At 38.1% G+C, this 19560-nt stretch overlaps 1 protein-coding gene across 1 annotated transcript in view; it reads left to right on the forward strand.

Moving 5' to 3' along the window:
* The window catches only part of LOC142344075 (uncharacterized), a 31732-nt gene extending 12629 nt beyond the window's left edge, over nucleotides 1-19103 (forward strand). Inside the window, exon 3 of the mRNA XM_075395557.1 lies at nucleotides 18791-19103. Within this exon, the coding sequence (XP_075251672.1) occupies nucleotides 18791-18861 (71 nt within the window). The 3' untranslated portion in view covers nucleotides 18862-19103. The remainder of the gene's footprint in view (nucleotides 1-18790) is intronic.
* Nucleotides 19104-19560: the final 457 nt, after the last annotated feature.

Genomic DNA, 19560 nt, shown 5'->3' on the forward strand with positions numbered 1-19560 from the left:
CTGTTTTGGTCGATTCTGTTTCTTGGTTGTTGTCGGGCTTTTATTCTTTTGTTGTTGTTTACGCTGATTTTGGCTTGCTACTCGACGAACTTTAGCTGGGCTCCAGTTGGTTGGTTCTGCTCTTTGACGTGTGTTCCTGGGCTTTGTTTGTTGTATTCTGTGTTCGCCAGTTGGTGGGGTCATCTTTGTTACTTTCTGTTGTTTTGCTTCTTCTAAACAAAACTTCTTAATTTTTTCTTGGTTTCTTTTGTATTCACCAACTGTCTTACATGCTACCATATGTATTAGTCTTGGTTTTTGTTGTTCTTGTATTGTTTCTCTGATAGGTTTTTGTTCGTTTACTATAGCAAGATGATTTTTTCTTATTACAGTGTTTTTTCTAAGTGGTGTGTCTATGGTTATTGTGTGTGGTGAGTAATTAGTGATGGTGCCGTCCTCTATTATGTTCCATTGTGGTGCCAGTGTATTACGAGGTTCTTTTGTTTTTCTTGCCAGTGATTTTCGTGCGACGTTTTTTCGTGTTTTTATGTATTTTGTAGTTTTATCACCTATCGTGAAGTGGATTTCAGATGGATATATCTTACATGGTGACTTTGTTGTTCTGGAGGTTGATGCTAATGGTACATTTTCTGAGTCGTCGCTTGAAGTTACTTCTACCAGTTGGTGACTGCCTGTTGGTGTTAGGTTTGTGGGTGTAGGCGGTTGAGTCTCTTCGTTGTCATTGTCACTTTTGTATCTGATGTCGAGTTCTTGTTCCGAATCACCATCTCGTCGCCAGATCTCCTCCATGGTGAGGGCATTCTGCTTTAGCACTTTCTTGTCTAAACAGTAGTTTGTTAGATTTTTGTAAGAGAGGTTTTTGTGTGATGCTTTTGTTGTGATGTTCGATATTTCAGTGTTTGGTTTTCTTCCGAAGTGTGCTTCAAACGGTGATAGTTTTTTTGTAGTGTTGGGTATTAATCTGATGTTTTCTATGATATTCGCTAACCTGTTGGTTAGTGTTGTGTTAGACCAGTTTGGGTCTATATCTAATACCGCTAATCTTCTTTTTATTGTTTGGATTAGTCTTTCTACCATACCTGTGCCCCTATGGTCACCAGCTGGAGCTAATATAAGTTTTATGTTTTTATTTTTGCAAAATATGTCGAATTCTTTTGCTTTAAATGCTTGTGCTTGGTCGCATCTAATTGAACGTGGAATTCCGTGCACTTTACAGTAGCTTTCGAGATATTCTATGGCTGTGTTTGTGTCACAATTGTTGAATATTTCTGCATGAGGGTATCTCGATATTCTATCTACTGTTACTAAAATATAGTTATTTTGTGTGTTATTCTTAAATGGAATTGGACCTGCAAATTCCATTTGTATTTCTTCATTGGGTTCTACTAGTGTTGGTAGTGAGCCTAGATTGGTTCTTGCAATTATTGGTTTTAAATTTTTACCTTTTTCAATGCAATGTTTGCAGCTTTGTGCCTGTGCGACGATCTCACTATGAATGTGTGCATACCATATTAATTTCGCAAGGGCCAACATGCCCGCTTGTCCTGGGTGTTTGCTGTGAACTGTTTGCAGGACCATCGGTCGTAACTTGGCTGGAATAACTAAACGGTTGTCATATAAAAGGCAACCCGATGGTGTAACTGAAAGGTCGCGGTGAATTTTGTAAAATATGGGATTTGTTTTCTTCAGTGAAAACCAATCTTGTTTTTCTACGAGGTCGATAATTGGACCTAGGTCCTTTTTTGAGTTTTCTGCTATAAATTCCTCGTTAAATACTTTCATGAGGTTAAATCTATAATCGGGTGTTGGTTTGTCATCTATAGCTTTAAATAATTCTTCGTGTTTATCAGGGATGAGGGGAAGTAGGCCTTTGCCTTTATTAGAATCGATATCGGTTTGTGTGCTGTTGTCACGCACATTTTTGTTAGGAATTTGTATCTCCATTGGAGTTTTAATTTTGTTTGGGCCACGGAATCGTTTGTTTATTGGAATTTCGAATGTGTTTAATTTTGGACGAGCGCGAGTTGTAATTGCGATTAATTTTGGTTTGATTCTTGTTAACAGAGAGTGAGAAAGAAGCGACTTACTTTTGAATTTACTATGGCGAAAAGCGTTTTCTTTTGTGTGTGTGTTTTCTTTAGCATGGTTGACGTCATTTCGTTCATTTTGAATTAAGCTCTCTGATTGGTTTGAATTACCAGTTGGTTTATTTGAACCAATTGAATTTATGCTTTGTTTTAAAATTGCATGCTTCATTTCCTCTATTAGGTTTATTACAAACTTTTCGTCGTCCTCGTTAGTTGATGATGGTGCGCCTGATGGATTTCTACTTAAGTAATCTGCGAAGCCCATATTTTTTCCCGGTATATGTTCTATTGTAAAATTAAACGGAAGTAGTCTGTCTACCCATCTTGATAATCTGCTTTGGTATGTCTTGTTACCTCGATTATTTTTGAGTGCTGACAATAGTGCTTGATGGTCCGTTTGGAGGGTGAATTTATTTCCATATAGGTAGTATTTAAAATGCTCTAATGCCCAAACTATTGCTAACAGTTCGAGTTCATTTGTGCTATATCTTTCTTCTAATCTGTTCAGGAACCTGCTGGCGTATGCAACTGGTTTCCAAATTTGGCCGTGTCTTTGTTCCAGGCATGCGCCTAGGCCTTTTTTGCTTGCGTCGCTTTTTATTCTTGTGTCTTTGGTTATATCAAAGTGTTTATTTTCTGTAATGTTTATTATTTGTTTTTTGATGTTTTCGAATGCTTCTGTGTGTTCATACTTCCAGTCTAGTTTGTTTTGTGCTTTTGTATTGTTCTTTGATAACAGTGGTCTTAAAGGTTCAGATAATTCTGCTAGTCTTGGTGTGAATTTTATTAGGTGATGTATGCATCCCATGAATGATCTGAGTTGTTTTAATGTTTTTGGTGTTTCCAATTGGTTGATTGATTCGCATTTCTTTTTTGTAGGCGTTATACCAGTTGGTGTTATTTCATAGCCTAACCAAGTTATTTGTTTCTGTGCAAATTCACATTTTTGTAATTTTATTGCTAGGTTTTCTTTGTCCAATTGGTGTAATATTTTGTCAAGTTCTTTCTCGTGATCTGTCAATTGTCCTTTTGTTATTACTAGTATGTCATCTAGGAAGGCAAATTTATTATGACAATTTTTAAGTGTTACGTCAATGGTTTTTTGGAATGTTGCTGGCATATCTGTTAATCCGTAGAATCCATTTAGGAATCTGTATGTGCCTGTTGCTTTTCCTCCTAATATGTTGAAATTGCAGTGTTTTTGTAGTTGTGGATCTAATGGTATTTGGCTGTAGGCATATTTCAAATCTATTTTCGAAAAGTAAAATGTTCCTTGTTCTGTGCTTCGTTCAGAGATGTAGCTTGCAACTGCGTCTATTAAGTGATCGATGCTTTGCCTTTGGTATTTGTTTTTGTGTATTGTGTCGTTTAATTCCTTAGAATCGAGTGCAATTTTGACGCTTTTGTCCTTTTTAACAGTGATTACTACGGGGCTTATAAAGTATTCATCTGAGCATTTTTCCAATCTCTTGATTTGTTTATCTTCAATTAGTTTTTCTAGTTCTTGTTCTACCCTTTCTAATAAGTGAATTGGTACTCTTCTACCTTTGTGTTGTGTTGGTATAAAATTTTCTTTGAAATTTGATTTTGCCACATGGTTTTTTGAACGTCCTAGTCTTGTGCATAGATGTGGGTACTTTTTGAATATCCATTTTATTATATTTTGTTCTGTCGCTGTGTCTGATACTAAGTTAATTATCTTACCAGTTGGTTTTGTGGCCGTGAGGACTATTCCCAGTTGTTGTAGAATATCTCTCCCCATAACTGGTTGTGGTAGATGTTTGACCAACAATATTCTACAGTTATTAGCTGTCCATGCCCCCGATTTAAGTGTGATGTGCAGTACTCCTAGGATCTTTATATCCTGGTTGTTGAAACATTTGTATCTTGATTTCTCGTCGAACATTGTTATTTTGCTTTCTTTGTTTCGTTTTGTGATTTCTTTTGCTTTTGTGTATTCCAAAAATGAGCGGGGTGAACCAGTATCTGCTAGCCAATCCACTTCCGTGTTTTTCCCCTTTGTTTTGACCCAGCATTCACCTCCAGTTGTTTTGTTAACTGATATGGTGTTTATTTTCTTCACTTCCACAGGTCTTATTGTGTTGACTGATGACCAGTCTTCCATTAGTTCCTTTATGTATAAAGCAGCTTCTGGATCGACAGTTTCTTCTTCTGTTTCTTGTTCTTCCTCGCAAATGTCTTGTTCTTTCACGTGTCTCACTCTTCTCGTTTGTGGTGTTGATTGTTGTTGTTGTGTATTTTTCCTGAAGTCCTGTCTGAACGTTGTGTTTCTTCGTTCTGGCATTGGGGCTTTGCACATTGTTGTAAAGTGACCGATCTTCTTACAAATTTTGCAAGTGAAATTTTGGGCTTTGCACATGTTTAAGTGATTTTTTATAAATGGATGACCACATTTGTAGCAGGGTTCAATTTTACCAGTTGGTGGGGTTGGTAATATTGGTTGTTGTGGTGGGCGTTGAGTGAAGGATGTTCTTGGTCTATTTCTAATGTAAGATACTTGTGACCAGTTGGTGCTGCTGGAGTGTGCTCGCAAAATTTCCTGCTGGTTTGCCTGACCTCTTTCTCTATTGATTGCAAAGTTGAGTACTTGTTGTGGTGTTCTTACTTCTGATAACAAGTCCATTTGTATTGACGTGTTGTTCATGTTTGAAATAAAGAGGTCCTTTACTAGGTCTTCCTCTAAATCTTTAAATTTGCATAGTGCTCCTGCTTCCCTTATTCTGCTATGGAATGTCTCGAGTGATTCATGTGATTGTTGCATGGATTTGACGAATTTAAATCTGTCAAATGTGGTGTTTCTTGGGATAGTGAATGTGATGTTGAGTTCATGTGCGAGTTCATTTGTGGTGCATTTTTCTATTTGTGTGTGTGGATTTTTCTGGTGGTATGTTCTTCTCGCTTCCGCTCCAAGTGATAGATATATCAGACTTTTTACTTTCGTGTCTGCTTCATCCCACGGTATTCTGTCGACCATTGCTCCTTTTCTCTCTATTGTCTTGCATTCATTTTCAAAATCAACTCCCTTTCTTTCGTTCCTCTGTTCTCTATTTCTTGCCTCATCTTCTGTCTCTCCTTCAAATTCTTCTTCGTATGTTGGTAGTGTGGGGTAGAATAAGTCTGTGGGTTGTGGTTTCAATTTGAGTAACTTATCTACTTCAATACTGTCGCGTGCCAGTATCGCCATTTTTAGTGTTGAGAACCATTGTCTCCATTCTATTGGTGGTGTTGCGCCGGATTCCCAGAATGGGTTTAGTCCTAAAGGAGTTTTGGCTGACTGCGCCATGTCAAGAAGGATGTTTGAGAATGCGAGTTGTCTAGAGATTTGTGGGTTTAGTGTGTTCCTAACTGGGTTCGACCAAACCAGTTGGTTATCTATTTCTGATGTATTGTGTAAAGGTGAAGATGTGGATGATCTGTCTAGTTCCTGACTCATAGGAATAATCTGTTCTTAATGTAATAAAACACTGTAGTGCAATAATACTCAATTGGCCACGATGCCACTGTTTTCTATCGCTATAGTTTATCGTCTGCACTTTCTTAATGTGTGATTAACACGTTTCTATGTTTAACGGAACAGGTTGCTGCAAAAGAGCAACTAACACCAATTGGTATATATTTACAAAGACAGTAATTAAATAACATATGCATAGAGTGTTTATAGGTAAATAATTTAGTACTTGGTTACAAAGTTTCTAGATACTGTAAGCTCCAGTATCACAATAATAATAACAATAATAATAATAATAATAATAATAATAATAATAATAATAATATTAATAATAATAATAATAATAATAATAATAATAATAACAATAATAATAATAATAATAATAACAATAATAGTAATAATAATAATAATAATAATAATAATAATAATAATAATAATATCAATAATAATAATAAAAATAATAATAATAATAAGAGTAATAATAATAATAATAATAATGATAATAACATTCAAAATAATAATAATAATAATAATAATAATAATAATTATAATAATAATAATAATAACAATAATATTAATAATAATAATAATAGTAATAATAATAAGAAAATTAGTAATGATAATAATAATAATATTATTAATAATGATTATAATAATAATAATAATAATAATAATAATAAAAATAATAATAATAATAATAATAATAATAATAATAATAATAATAATAATAATTATAATAATAATAATAATAATAATAATTGTGGTAACCTGTGGTATCCACTAACCACCTAAGCTATCAATAGTGCAGTAAATTCATATTCAGTGAAGTGCAGTACATTTGTAGCCTTCTGTTCTATGCACCTCTCAATCGTACCACGATTGATTATCTCAGTGACTGGTAGTTGTAACCTTGAGCTCAACTATCACGTTGGCAGCGAATTGCCTAATCGCAGTCTGCCTTAACTTTAGTAATTAACAGTTGTCACTTAACGTCTTTTTGGATTACCTTATTCAACATACTAGGCCTATCGAATAGCGCAACACTTTCCGAGCACAAAATGGCGCAGTCAGACAAAATAGGACGCACGGCGCTAGGACTTGAAATCTTCTGGGACAAACCTAGCAGTAGCAGTAACCCACTAATATCATGGTGGAAATGGAGGAGTCATTTCAGAATGGCCCTCGTCGCTAAGACCGAACTAGACGAACTAAACGAACTACTCCAAGAGAGACCGACGACAGTCATTTACCCCCCCCCCCCCCCCCCGAACCGGTAGAGGAACAACCCGTACATAATCCAACACAAACAATGGAAGGAGAACAAATGACGAGGTACCACCAGACAATAGCCAAATGGAAAAACGAATATAATCAAATCGATCGAATAGGGGTCCTATGCAGCGACAAACCATGGGACATGGCAGATCGAAAAGCCAAATCTCTGATCTACCTTAGCCTCGGAATCGGAGGACGAAAGATGCACGCAAGAAAGTTCCCCTACAAAAACGTGGAATCAAAATCAACAATGGAACTATGGGACGAATTAGAGCAAACCTTCATCCGCCCAAGAAATGTAACGTTCGATAGATACCTTCTGTTGACACGCAAACAATACCGAGGGGAAACAATGAAACAATTCCATTCGGCACTCAGATCGCTAGCGGAACATTGTCAACTTGTCGATTTAGAAGATGAATTACTAAGGGATATATTCACCGCAAACATGATAGATCAAGAGATACAAAATTGATAAAAACAACCCTCACCCCAGAAAAGGCCCTCGAACTAGCATCGAGCATCGAATTAGGCATCAGAAGCCAATTAGCCACACAGGCAAGACAACCATTGGATGCTTCGGCAACCCCATTTATTGGACGAGAGGAACCAGTCCTGGAAATCTCAAGCTCACGCTTCCGGGGATCTAGCAGACCACCAACACCGCGAGGTATGGGTAGAGTAAACGGCAGAGGCATGGACAATAACAACAGAGCATCCACTCACAACTGCAGGAACTGTGGACAACCCTGGGATGGCAACCATCGAGCAAGGTGCCAAGCAATCGGCCAAACGTGCCGTCGATGCAACAAACAGAACCACTATGCGAAGGTTTGCAGATCCAACCTAAACAGACCCCAATCCGGAAGATCTGTGAACGAAATTGACAACCAGGGATTGGACCAACAAACACAAGGCATAAACATGATCTCACTAAACCCGGACACCCAATCGATATACAATGACTCAGCAGGCGAATACTCAGTTAACATGATGGAAACACCGGACGACCCCACAACACCATCAAAACCACATATCCAATATGGTCACAGTAAATTCTGAGTAATGGTCGAAGTTCCAATAGCATTGTCAAAGAACAAATGGCGAAAGATATAGAGGCCAGAGATAGCAACACGTGGTTGAGCAGAAAAACAAATCCAGTGGAACTAAAGAATTACACGAACACCCTCATAAAAACCTGGGAACCCTCTACTGCCACATTGAGTGCAACGGTGGAAGGCATGACGCGCGGACACCATAGTGGTCCCAAACAAACACCGAGCGATTGTGGGAAGGGACCTGTTCAAACCACTAGGAATACAACTAAAACAACACGACTCCCCAAGGTCCTAAGGTAAGAATGTCAACTCAATAGACACCCCTCAAACCCCCTCAGTCAAAGAAGAAGTAGCAATTAAATACAAAAACCTAACAACCAGAACAGGACGATACATACATCATATGCTAAAATCACAATTTAAGCCAAAATACACCCCTGTCCATCAAAAAGGAAGACGCGTACCACTACACCTCGAAACAAAAGTAGAAGAAGAACTAAAAAATTTACAGAACAACGGACATATAACCAAAGTAGAAAAATGTAGCGACGAGTTTTTCATATCACCTATCGTAATTACAGTGAAGAAAGACAAATCAATAAAACTATCAATGGACTCGAAAACAATCAACAAATCAATTCACAAAAGCAAATATCAGATGCACAGCGTCGACTGCCTAGTGGACAGCATCGCACAAACCATCACTCAATCGTCCGACGAAGGAGAAGTCAACAATAGACCTACGCTACGCATACAGCCAATTACCACTCGATGACGACACAGCAAAACAATGCAATTTCAACATAATAGGCGGTCGAGCTACAGGAACATATCGATTCAACACCGGATTCTACGGACTAACAGATATGGCGGCAGAAATCCAAAAAGCCATAGACAAAACTTTATACAACCTATCGAATACATTCAGTTTCCTGGACGATATCATTATCGTCACGGGGGTTGGTTTGAGAAATCATAAAGAAAAATTATTCAAATGCCTAGACAGAATAAATGAAGAAAACCTGGCAGTAAACTTTAATAAATGCCACTTCGCAAAATATAAGATAACGTGGCTAGGCTATGAAATAGTCCAAAAAAGTATTAAACATATCGTCTCTAAGACACAGGCAATACTTAATCTGAAGCCACCCTCATCCCATAAACAACTCAAATCATTCTTAGGAAGCGTCCATTTATAATAATAATGGATATAACAATAATAATAATAATAATAATAATAATAATAATAATAATAATAATAATAATAATAATAATAATTATATTAATAATAACATTTATAATAATAGTAATAATAATAATAATTGTTGTACGTGTATCTTGATCGCTAGATGAAACGCTTCAATAAAGATCTTAGCTTTATGTAAAAGAGATTCAGTGACAAACCGTTTATTACTCTTCTTAAGGCAGACTGCGATTAGGCAGTTCACTGCCAGTGTATTGTCCAAGCTCAAGGTTGCTAGGACCTGTCACTGATGTACTCAATCGTGGTACGATTGAATGGAGTATGAACAAAAGGTTATATATATATATATATACTGCGATTGACTGAGTATTAATTCACTGCGCTAATGGTGTTACTAGTGGTGGATGGATACCACAGGGTACCAAATTTCCTCCTCTAGAAAATTTTAGTTTATAACTAAATTTAACATAAATGGAGCGGCATGACGCTTAGAGAAGTTTGGTACTATATATGAAGCAACGATTGATAAATGGATGAAAGGTGATTACTTTAACATGATGGATGAGTAATATAGATGAACACATGTACTATAATATAGCGAGATTGTAAGTAAGTTACGATAAGTGATAACAATGATGAAGTATTATACTGAGTTTTGAACTTTACGCTTACTGTGCGTTGAGTTTTTGAAAGTTTATAGTGAACTTGACTAAAGTTCATGAGGCTGGAGTTGGCATTCGGGCATGTCTTGATCGTAGATTGTCAGTACATCACCGTGTGATGCGTCCTCTTCTTGGGCTTGTGGTGGGTCCTCGATGTTTTCGGCCATTTGGTTTTGGTAGGGGGTGATCGTCGGGATTATGCTGTGTGGCGGTGATACTGTTGTTCCCGTGTTGGGTTGTCTTGGAGGCGAGTATGATGCGATGCTTGTGCCGGCGCGTCGTTTCTTGGGTTGTTTCAAGTCCGGTGATTCGTCCGATGAAGACAATTCTGTCAGATCGCCGTATCGTTTGGGCTTTTTCTTGTCCCGTACACTACGTCTAGTGGATGCTTGCGTTGGATCAATTGGATAGGTGCTTCCGTGATGTTTGGTGGCGGCTTTACTTTCGGGGTTAGAGTCGGTGTCGAGGGGCTCGTTGTCCTGTTCTTCATCAGATGCTTGAGAGGACTCCGTTGAGAGCTTTCTCTTTTTCGGGGACCCTTTCTTGGGTGACGGTTGATAGCATTTTTTGTGAGGGATTTTGATTCTGTTGACTTTGGAGAGATTGGCTTTTGCCTTTTTTGACGTTGTGGTTTCTCTTTTTCGTATGGCTCGTTGGCCGATTAATTTGCTTTTGATGTCTTGTGCATGTGACTCTATACTACTGATGAACTTTGCGTGGTGGTTGCGCACGGTCTTTCTGGCGGCAAAGTTGATCAGGGGAATGTGGCGTTGCTCCGGCGTGCCAAATTTTGCTACGTCGGATTTGTTTAATACCGTATCTTGTTGGCCGGGGACTTTAATGGTCACGGTGCTATCTGTTGTTTTTACTAACGCAGCCCCCTCTGGAATCGCTTCATACAAGCCTTGGAGTTGTTTCTTGTTTCGAGAGGCGGCGAGGGTTTTGCGGGCTAGTTGGAGACGCGGGCTGTTTCTGGCGAGGGGCTGTTCAAAGTTAGCAGATTGAAGTTTTATGATACGCGGTACTTCGCCTTTATCATCTTTGGCTTCCTGCAGTTTACGTTCTTTGGTTGCTCTCACTTCGTTGTCGCTGTCCAAGTCCTCGTCGTACCATTTCTCCTGGCTGATCAATTCCTCCTCTCCTATGAAGTTGTCATCTAAATAATATTTTAAATTATTTGACCAGTTTAGATTTTTTATGTTAGGTTTTGATGTTATATTTGTTATTGTGGTATTTGCTTTTCATCCGTAATGGGCTTCGAACGGGGAGAGTTTAGAATTTTTCTTTCGGCACGTGCGTAGTTCGAAAGATAGGTTTTGGAGGGCACTTTTGATATTGAACGGTTTTTGATTAGGGTCCAGTTTAATGCACCCCAATCTTTGTCCCAATTCTGTCATGCCCCATGCTCCAGGGTGTGTTGAGTGGAGTACGTCGATTACGGAATCTTTTAGGATGTTTGGTTTTGCTAGTTTGTTGTCGATCAGTATGCAGCCGTTGTTGACACTTAAGCTGTTCCATTTTGCGTGTATCTGTCTGCTGAGTTGTTTGCATCGCGTTTGATTGTTGTTGAGAATGCAGTCTCTTATTTCACGTAGTACCGTATCCCTGTTGATCATGGCTGCTATTAGTTGTTTGTTGAAGATGATGTCAAGTTCTTTAGGGAGTTGGTCGTCCGATGAGCTGGTGGGGTGTAGTTCGTCCTTATTTGGGGTGGGGCTCAGATAGTTCCTCATTGAAAATGGTGTTTTCTGTGTTGGTGATTTGATGGTGGCGCTATTTGGTTTGTTTGTTGTGTGTTCCATTTCGTTTGTTTGTTTAAAGTTAGGCTGTTTAAGTATAGCTGTGTTAATTGGCAAATGCGTTTCTGTAATCGTTCGCTGTGTGTCTTGTGTGTTGTTAATGACGTCATTATTCGACATGTTTGTTTGTGGTTGGAATGTCTTGTGACTGCTGCGTAGGTTGTAATTCAAGTTTGTTTGTATTTTGTTAGTATTCGTGCGGCGTTTGTCGGTGTTGTCTCTAAATTGTGTGGATTCGTTCGACGATTCCGCTTTTGTTTTTCTGGGCCGTCCTCTTTGGCGTTTTGTTTGGTAGTTCATAGATTGGTTGGAATCGTGGGGCGATTGCAAGGTATGTGTTTTAATAGCGTTGGAATCGCTGGGTGTTGTTTTAGAATTGGGTTGTGTATTAGTAATGCTTTGTTTCTTTGGTCTTCCTCTTTTGCGTATTATATGAAATGTTTCTTTGATTATGTCTATTTGCGCTATTATAAAATTTTCGTCGTATGTGCTGGGGATTTTGCCGGTTCGGATGGATTGCGCGACATATAATCTGCTAGTCCCATTTTTGTTCCTGGTATGTGTTCTATATTAAAGTTGAATGGGATTAGCCTGTCATACCATCTCGTTAAACGGCTTTGATGAATTTTGCTGGAGCGTTCTTTGAGGATTGATAGTAGTGCCCTATGATCTGTTTGTACTGTAAAATGATGGCCTAATAAATAATGTTTAAAGTGTTCTAATGCCCATACTACGCCTAATAACTCTAGTTCGTTTATGCTGTATTTTTCTTCCGCTTTATTTAAAAATCTTGAAGCGTATGATATTGTCTCCCATCCGTTGCATGTTTCTTGTTCTAGGACTGCTCCTAGGCCTGATCTTGATGCGTCTGTTTTAACTCTGGTTTTTCTTTTTGTGTCGTAGTATGTATTTTCTGTTAAGTTGCGTATGCAATTCTTTATATTTTCAAATTTTGTTTGGTGATGTTTTGTCCAAACATATTTCGTTTCTTTTCGTAATAGATTTCGAAATTCACGGCATAGGGGTGCGAGGTTCGGTATAAATTTCGTTAGGTGATGTACGCTGCCTAAGAATGATTTTAGTTGTTTGTGGGACGTGGGTGGTTTTAGATTTAGTATAGCTTGTGTCTTGGAGACGATTGGTTTGATACCTTTTTTTGTCTATTTCGTAGCCTAGCCACGTTATCTTATCTTTTGCGAAATGACATTTGTTGAGGTTGATTGCTAGGTTTTCTTCGTTTAATCTGTCTAAACATTTGAATAGTTTTTCTTTATGGTTTTGTATGCCGCCTCCACTAACTATGATGATGTCGTCTAGAAAACTGAATGTGTTTGTTAGGTTGTATAGAGTTTTGTCTATTGCTTTTTGGAATTCTGCTGGCATGTCCGTGAGTCCGTAAAATCCATTATTGAATCGATATGCTCCTGTGGTTTTGCCGCCTATGATATTGAAATTGCATTGTTCTGCTGTATCTTCATCTAGTGGTAACTGGCTGTATGCGTATCGTAAGTCTATTGATGAGAATAGGACTTCTCCTTCGTCGGACGATTGAGTGATTGTTTGTGCTATGCTGTCCATAAGACAGTCGATGTTATGCATTTGGTATTTGTTTTTGTGAATTGCTTTGTTGATTGTTTTTGAGTCCATCGCTAATTTTATTGATTTATCCTTCTTCACTGTGATGACTATTGGTGATATAAAAAATTCATCGCTGCATTTGTCTAGTTTTGTTATGTGTCCGTTGTTTTGTAAGTTTTTTAGTTCTTCTTCGACTTGTTTCTCGAGGTGTAGTGGTACGCGTCTTCCCTTCTGGTGGACCGGTGTAAAGTTTGGCTTAAATTGTGATTTTACCTTATGGTGTAGGGAGCGTCCTATCCTTGATGTTAACTTTTTGTATTTTATTGCTATTTCGGCTATGATTGTAGGGGTTTGGGGTGTGTCTATTGAGTTGATGTTCTTACCTGTAGATGTTGGTGATTCGTGTTGTGTTAGTTGGATCCCAAGGGGTTTGAACATGTCCCTTCCTATGATTGCTCGATGTTTGTTTGGTACAACTATGATGTCCGCACGTCCTGCTTTCCATCCGTTGCACTCGATGTCACAGTAAAGTGTCCCTAGATTCTTTATGGGGGTGTCCGTGTAGCTCTTCAATTGTACTGGGTTTGTTGTTCTGCTCCACCATGTGTTGCTGTCTCTGGCCTCTATGTCTTTCGCCATCTGTTCAGTTACGATACTAGTGGAGCTCCCTGAGTCGACCATTACCCAGAATTTGCTGTGCCCGTACTGTATGTGTAGCTTGGATGGTGTCGTGGAATCGTCGGGTGTTTCCATCATGTTTACTGTATATTCATCTGCGGAGTCTTCGTATGTTGATTGGGTGTCCGGGATGTGTGTAATCATATGTATGCCTTGTGATGGTTGGTCTAGGTTTTGGTTGTCTATCTCGTTCACCGATCTACTAGTTTGTTGTCTGTTCAGGTTTGATCTACACACCTTCGCAAAGTGATTTTGCTTATTGCATCGGCGGCATGTTTGGCCTATTGCTTGGCATTTTATTCGATGGTTCGCGTCCCATGGTTGTCCGCAATTTCTGCAGTTGTGTGTTGGTGCTCTGTTGTTGTTGTTGTTGCTCGACACTCTGCCGATCCCTCTGGTTATTCCTCTAGTTGTGCCTCTAAATGTTGACAGGGGTCTATTAGATCCGCGGTAGCGTGAGCTGGAGATTTCCATGACTTGTTCTTCTCGTCCAATGAAGGTGTTTGTCGGTGTATCCGATGGCTGTCTTGCCTGAATGGCTAATTGGCTTCATATGCCTAATTCGATGCTTACTGCTAATTCTAAGGCTTTTTCGGGAGTTAAGGTTGTTTTCAAGAGTTCCTTTTGGATTTCTTGGTCTATCATATTTGCGGTAAATATGTCCCTTAGTAGTTCGTCTTCTAGTTCCCCTAGTTGACAGTGTTCGGCTAGTGATTTGAGTGCAGAGTGAAATTGTTCCATCGTTTCACCTCTTTGTTGTTTACGTGTCAGGAGTAAGTATCTATCAAAGGTCACGTTTCTTGGACGGATGAAAGTTTGTTCCAATTCTTCCCATAGCTCCATTGCGGTCTTTGATTCTACGTTTGTGTGGGGGAATTTTCTTGCGTGCATTTTTCGTCCTTCAATTCCGAGGCTGAGGTAGATTAGTGATTTGGCTTTTCTGTCTGCCATGTCCCATGGCTTATCGCCGCATAAGACTCCTATTCGATCGATGTGGTTGCATTCGTTCTTCCATTTGGCTATCGCCTGGTTGTACTTTGTTAGTCGTTCTCGTTCCATTGTCTGTGTCGGGTTTTGGACGGGTTGTTCCTCCACTGGTTCTGGGGGGTATATGACTGTAGTCGGTCTCTCTTGGAGTAGTTCGTCCAGTTCTATGTTAGTTTTGGCAACGAGGGCCATTTTGAGCTGGCTCCTCCATTTCTCCCATGAGATTGGTGGATTACTACTGGGTTTGTCCCAGAAAGGTTCGAGGCCGAGCGCCGTGCGTCCTATTTCATCTGACTGCGCCATGTTGTACGTGTATCTTGATCGCTAGATGAAACGCTTCAATAAAGGTCTTAGCTTTATGTAAAAGAGATTCAGTGACAAACCGTTTATTACTCTTCTTAAGGCAGACTGCGATTAGGCAGTTCACTGCCAGTGTATTGTCCAAGCTCAAGGTTGCTAGGACCTGTCACTGAGGTACTCAATCGTGGTACGATTGAATGGAGTATGAACAAAAGGTTATATATATATATACTGCGATTGACTGAGTATTAATTCACTGCGCTAATGGTGTTACTAGTGGTGGATGGATACCACAGGGTACCACAATAATAATAATAATAATAATAATAATAATAAAAATAATAATAATAAAAATAATAATAATGATAATAATAATAATAATAATAATAATAATAATAATAATAATAATAATATTAATAATAATAGTGATAATAATAATAATAATGATAATAATAATAATAATAATAATAATAATAATAATAATAATGAATTTAACTAAGCTTGATTTCACCAAGCTTAGTAAGTCCCTAACGGGGCTTGAATTTGATTTCCCTCAAACACTGTCCATCCATATGGGTACGATTTGTAATTAAATTTCTTCTCAGCTAAATCACAGAGATTTTCTTTGACTTCTCTTTTGAATTTGGGAGGACTTGAATATGGATTATAATAGGAAAATCACACGCCAGTGACATCGAGTTGTTGAACTTGGTAACTCGATAGAAAAAAATAGATCGGCAACGCTGGCGATTACATTCTTTTGAGATTGAAAATATTTTCTCGTTTGATCGTGTTTTCGGATGTCCATTCCGACTTGCCGCAATCAGTAGCATAATTGTCAGCAGCACCCAATCAAAGTCTTCTTCGAACTACCACCTCTTGACGAGATTCTTGAGTTTTTCATGCAAAGTTATTGTTTCGGAGTTTCTGAAATTGAGACGCGAATGAGAGACTGTCGGTATTATTAGATAATCATCTGATTTTATATCATGAATCTCGAGATTTGAGCGGATATCATGATCAAAAAGGAGACAGAATACTGTCATTATACGCCGATAAATTTTCTAAACCTGGAAAATTTCATTATCTTATGTGGACCTGTGACCGGCCATCATCTTCATCTCACTAGTGCAATATAGCTTGAACTTAAATGAAGCAGAGATAATTGGCATATTCCGCCGAATTTAAGATCAGGTGATACCAATATATATATATATATATATATATATATATATATATATATATATATGTATGTATGTATATATATATATATATATATATATATATATATAATATATACATATATATATATATATATATATATATATATATATATATATGCATATATATATATATATATATATATATATATATATATATACAAATATAAATAACCTAAGAAACGTAAATTACTTAGTTTATTGCTGACATGGTTCTAATTCCAATCAACAGTCTACTAATTGAGCTTACCACCCCCTCCTGTTCTTTAATTTCTTCGATTGCTTCCGTTTTTTCGTTTATTCGGGCAATTTGTTCAGCTCCCCTCTCATTGGGTGAGTCGAGAGGAGTCAATTAATAAAGTAAGTCCCCTCCCACTTGGTGACACATTAGTCCAACCTCAAAATTGAAGCAAATATTCTGCGATATTATCACTCGATCAGGGAATTGTCGTAGACAAACAAACAGTATGGATACTACGGCCAAAAAGTAGACACCTTGACAACCAGGTCGCTTGTGTTGGCTTCTGAAACTTTTAGAGGGTTCGCGCAGACAGTTTGCAAGACTTTCGAGTGAGTTGTCGTTTTAGACAGCAACAAAAGTTTCCGAAATGATTTTACACAGCTTCCATTTGACTGTCTCAATCATTCTCAGTTATGGCAATTCGCGCCTTATCAATCAAGTTGATACACAAAACGCAAGCGTGTATTTATAAATAATAGCACCTCATAATTGCTCAACAAACTGGGAAGTATTAACTATCCTGTACAACTTGGTGGTCTTTGATTTCCTGGAGGACAAATTATAAAGCATGAAAAATGAGTTTGTATCTCGGAGATCCCGAGTTGCTGGTCAATTGTTATACTGTTTCTGATTTAAACGGAAACTGCAAATACAACTAAATTTTTACACAGTTTTTCGTTTTTTTTTAATTCTGTACACTGTGAAAACGGCGCACAAGTCACATTATGGCAAGGACAGTAAGCTCGCAAAATTGTGATTAGAGTTTAAAATCTGAATTTCTTTTTGTTAGGAGACCCTGATCGAGCTTCTTTATGTGTTTAATATCCAAAGATATCGATCTAAAAATCACTTGGTTCTCATCACAATTCGTATTCTGTGGAGCGCTTTCTGGTCACAAGTCAGTGTTGTTGGGAGCCTACAGTCCGGTCACAAGCTTTACTTTGGTAGTTGGACTGGTAAAATACAGTAAATGTCTAGCATCGCCTGCACAGAGGAAAATGCTCAAAAACGCAGCCCCCTTGTGTCCCCTTATGGCTGCTGGTTTATTAACTCAATGATGTAGATTTTAATCGAAGGGTTTACGTTACGGACTGTTGCTACGGACTGTTGACATTGACACAATTATGGGCAAGGGATTTTACTAAACTGATTTCTGATGAACTAATTGCCTTAATCTGCAATCGGGCGGATTGTTCATTCAGAGTACGTGCAAACATCTTCCTCATTCCTTTGCATGGTTATATTTACACAAAAAAGGCAAAAATACAAGTACGAGAGCTTCGTTTTGAAATAATCTTGCTCATGTGTTAGGACTAGGTACGGATTGCACTTACTAGTTGGAGCAAATCTACTTGAGTCTGTTACTTTGTGGATTACAATTTATTCGGATGAACGCACAAAAGGAATCTTTTCCGTTTGTGCCCCAATACGTTCTTAGCCCACCAGCTCTGAGCTCATACCATTGCATACTAAAAAGCGCTAGTTAAAATGGCGGGCGGACCAAAATATAGAAAGTTTTTGACATGTGAAATTGTAACAATGATTGTTTTATTGCTCAATAATGCACTCCATAAAAAAAAACGTTGCTCTAAGGTTTGATGAAGATATAAACAAAAAAGAAAAAAATATTCCGTTGGAATAAACTGGAAATCATGGTTGTCATAAATTCGTATGAAGTTCCATGGCTCGCTGAGGCATTCCAGTTTGAGGTGCCAGACAGAAGTGACCTCTCATCAGATCAAACTCAGACCATTGTCCAGACTTTTGTGCGCTCCAACTAATTTCCAGACGCTGTAATTTTGGTCTCCAAACACACCGAGTGCGTCCCACTTGGGTCTGATCAGAGGTCACTTCCGTCTCGTACCTCAGCTTGGAATGGTTATGGCCCGCGAGGCATGGCCAAACACGGTAGATTTTGTTATTTAGAATTAGATTCAGTTAAATGTAGGATAACTGAACACAAAAATTTAGTGGTTCAAATTTCGAGGCGATCAAATTTGCTGAATCTAAAGTTTCTATATTTTGGTACTTCTATTTGTTGAGATGTCACCGTAAATGTATTGTGTGAGGCCATTGGGGGTGCAAATAATGTCCGCCTTCGCCCACTGAGCCCGAGGGCAAAAACGAAAAGATTCTAAAAAATTGAATCCTCTCAATCTGTTGAAAAAATGTTAGCGCAAAACTCAATTGTATTGTTTTGTTTGAAAGCCAGATGATACTGTTTCATTTCAGACGCCGACAAGTGTACCCCAGCATTGGCTATTCTTTTGACTACAGCAATTGGGATGGTGTTGATGAACTGAACATAAAAACTGCCAAGTGTCAAAGGGAACTTGAAACAATGCGTAGATATATTATACGTTAATTGACTAAAGTTAAAACGTTAGCGTTATTTTTCAACAAGACATTAACTAAATCTGCTGTTTAAAATTTGTACATTTGAGGAAATACCTCCATACTATGTCACAGCTGTTACTATTGCTTGCTTGTAAAAAATAGTATTATTTGTAGAAACTTGGACGAATTGATGATTTTCAATTGAAAATTTCATTTGAGATGAAAGGGAACTTAAATCCTCAAGGAATTTTTTTATAAACTCACCCATTACTTTCAACCTAAATTGTTGTCTTCTAGAATTCGATGAAGAGTATTACTTATTTCTTTTTGCGGCAGGATTTTTTTCGGCAGGAAACTTTGATCTTTTCGAACACTTCGAAGTTTTAAAATTGTTGGGTCCAATGTAAAATTTTTGTGCTGACCAAAAGTCGTGCATTACATTTGGGTCGGGTTTACGTCAAGGTTCATAAATTGAGTCGAGATAAACTCCATCAGCAAAATAGTGGTTCACACTGAAGTACAGATGACCACTAGAGGCGACGTAAAGTCTTTTTTTAATCTACTATTTGAGCCGAGCAATGACTTTTCACACACTTTTTTGCCCGAGCACGGTCATGTTGGTGTACGGAATTGTTAAAGAACTTTGAGAATTGCTAGGGAACACT

The sequence above is a fragment of the Convolutriloba macropyga genome, chromosome 8 (assembly GCF_964194025.1).
Source record: "Convolutriloba macropyga chromosome 8, txConMacr16.3, whole genome shotgun sequence".
Classification (NCBI taxonomy): domain Eukaryota; kingdom Metazoa; phylum Xenacoelomorpha; order Acoela; family Convolutidae; genus Convolutriloba; species Convolutriloba macropyga.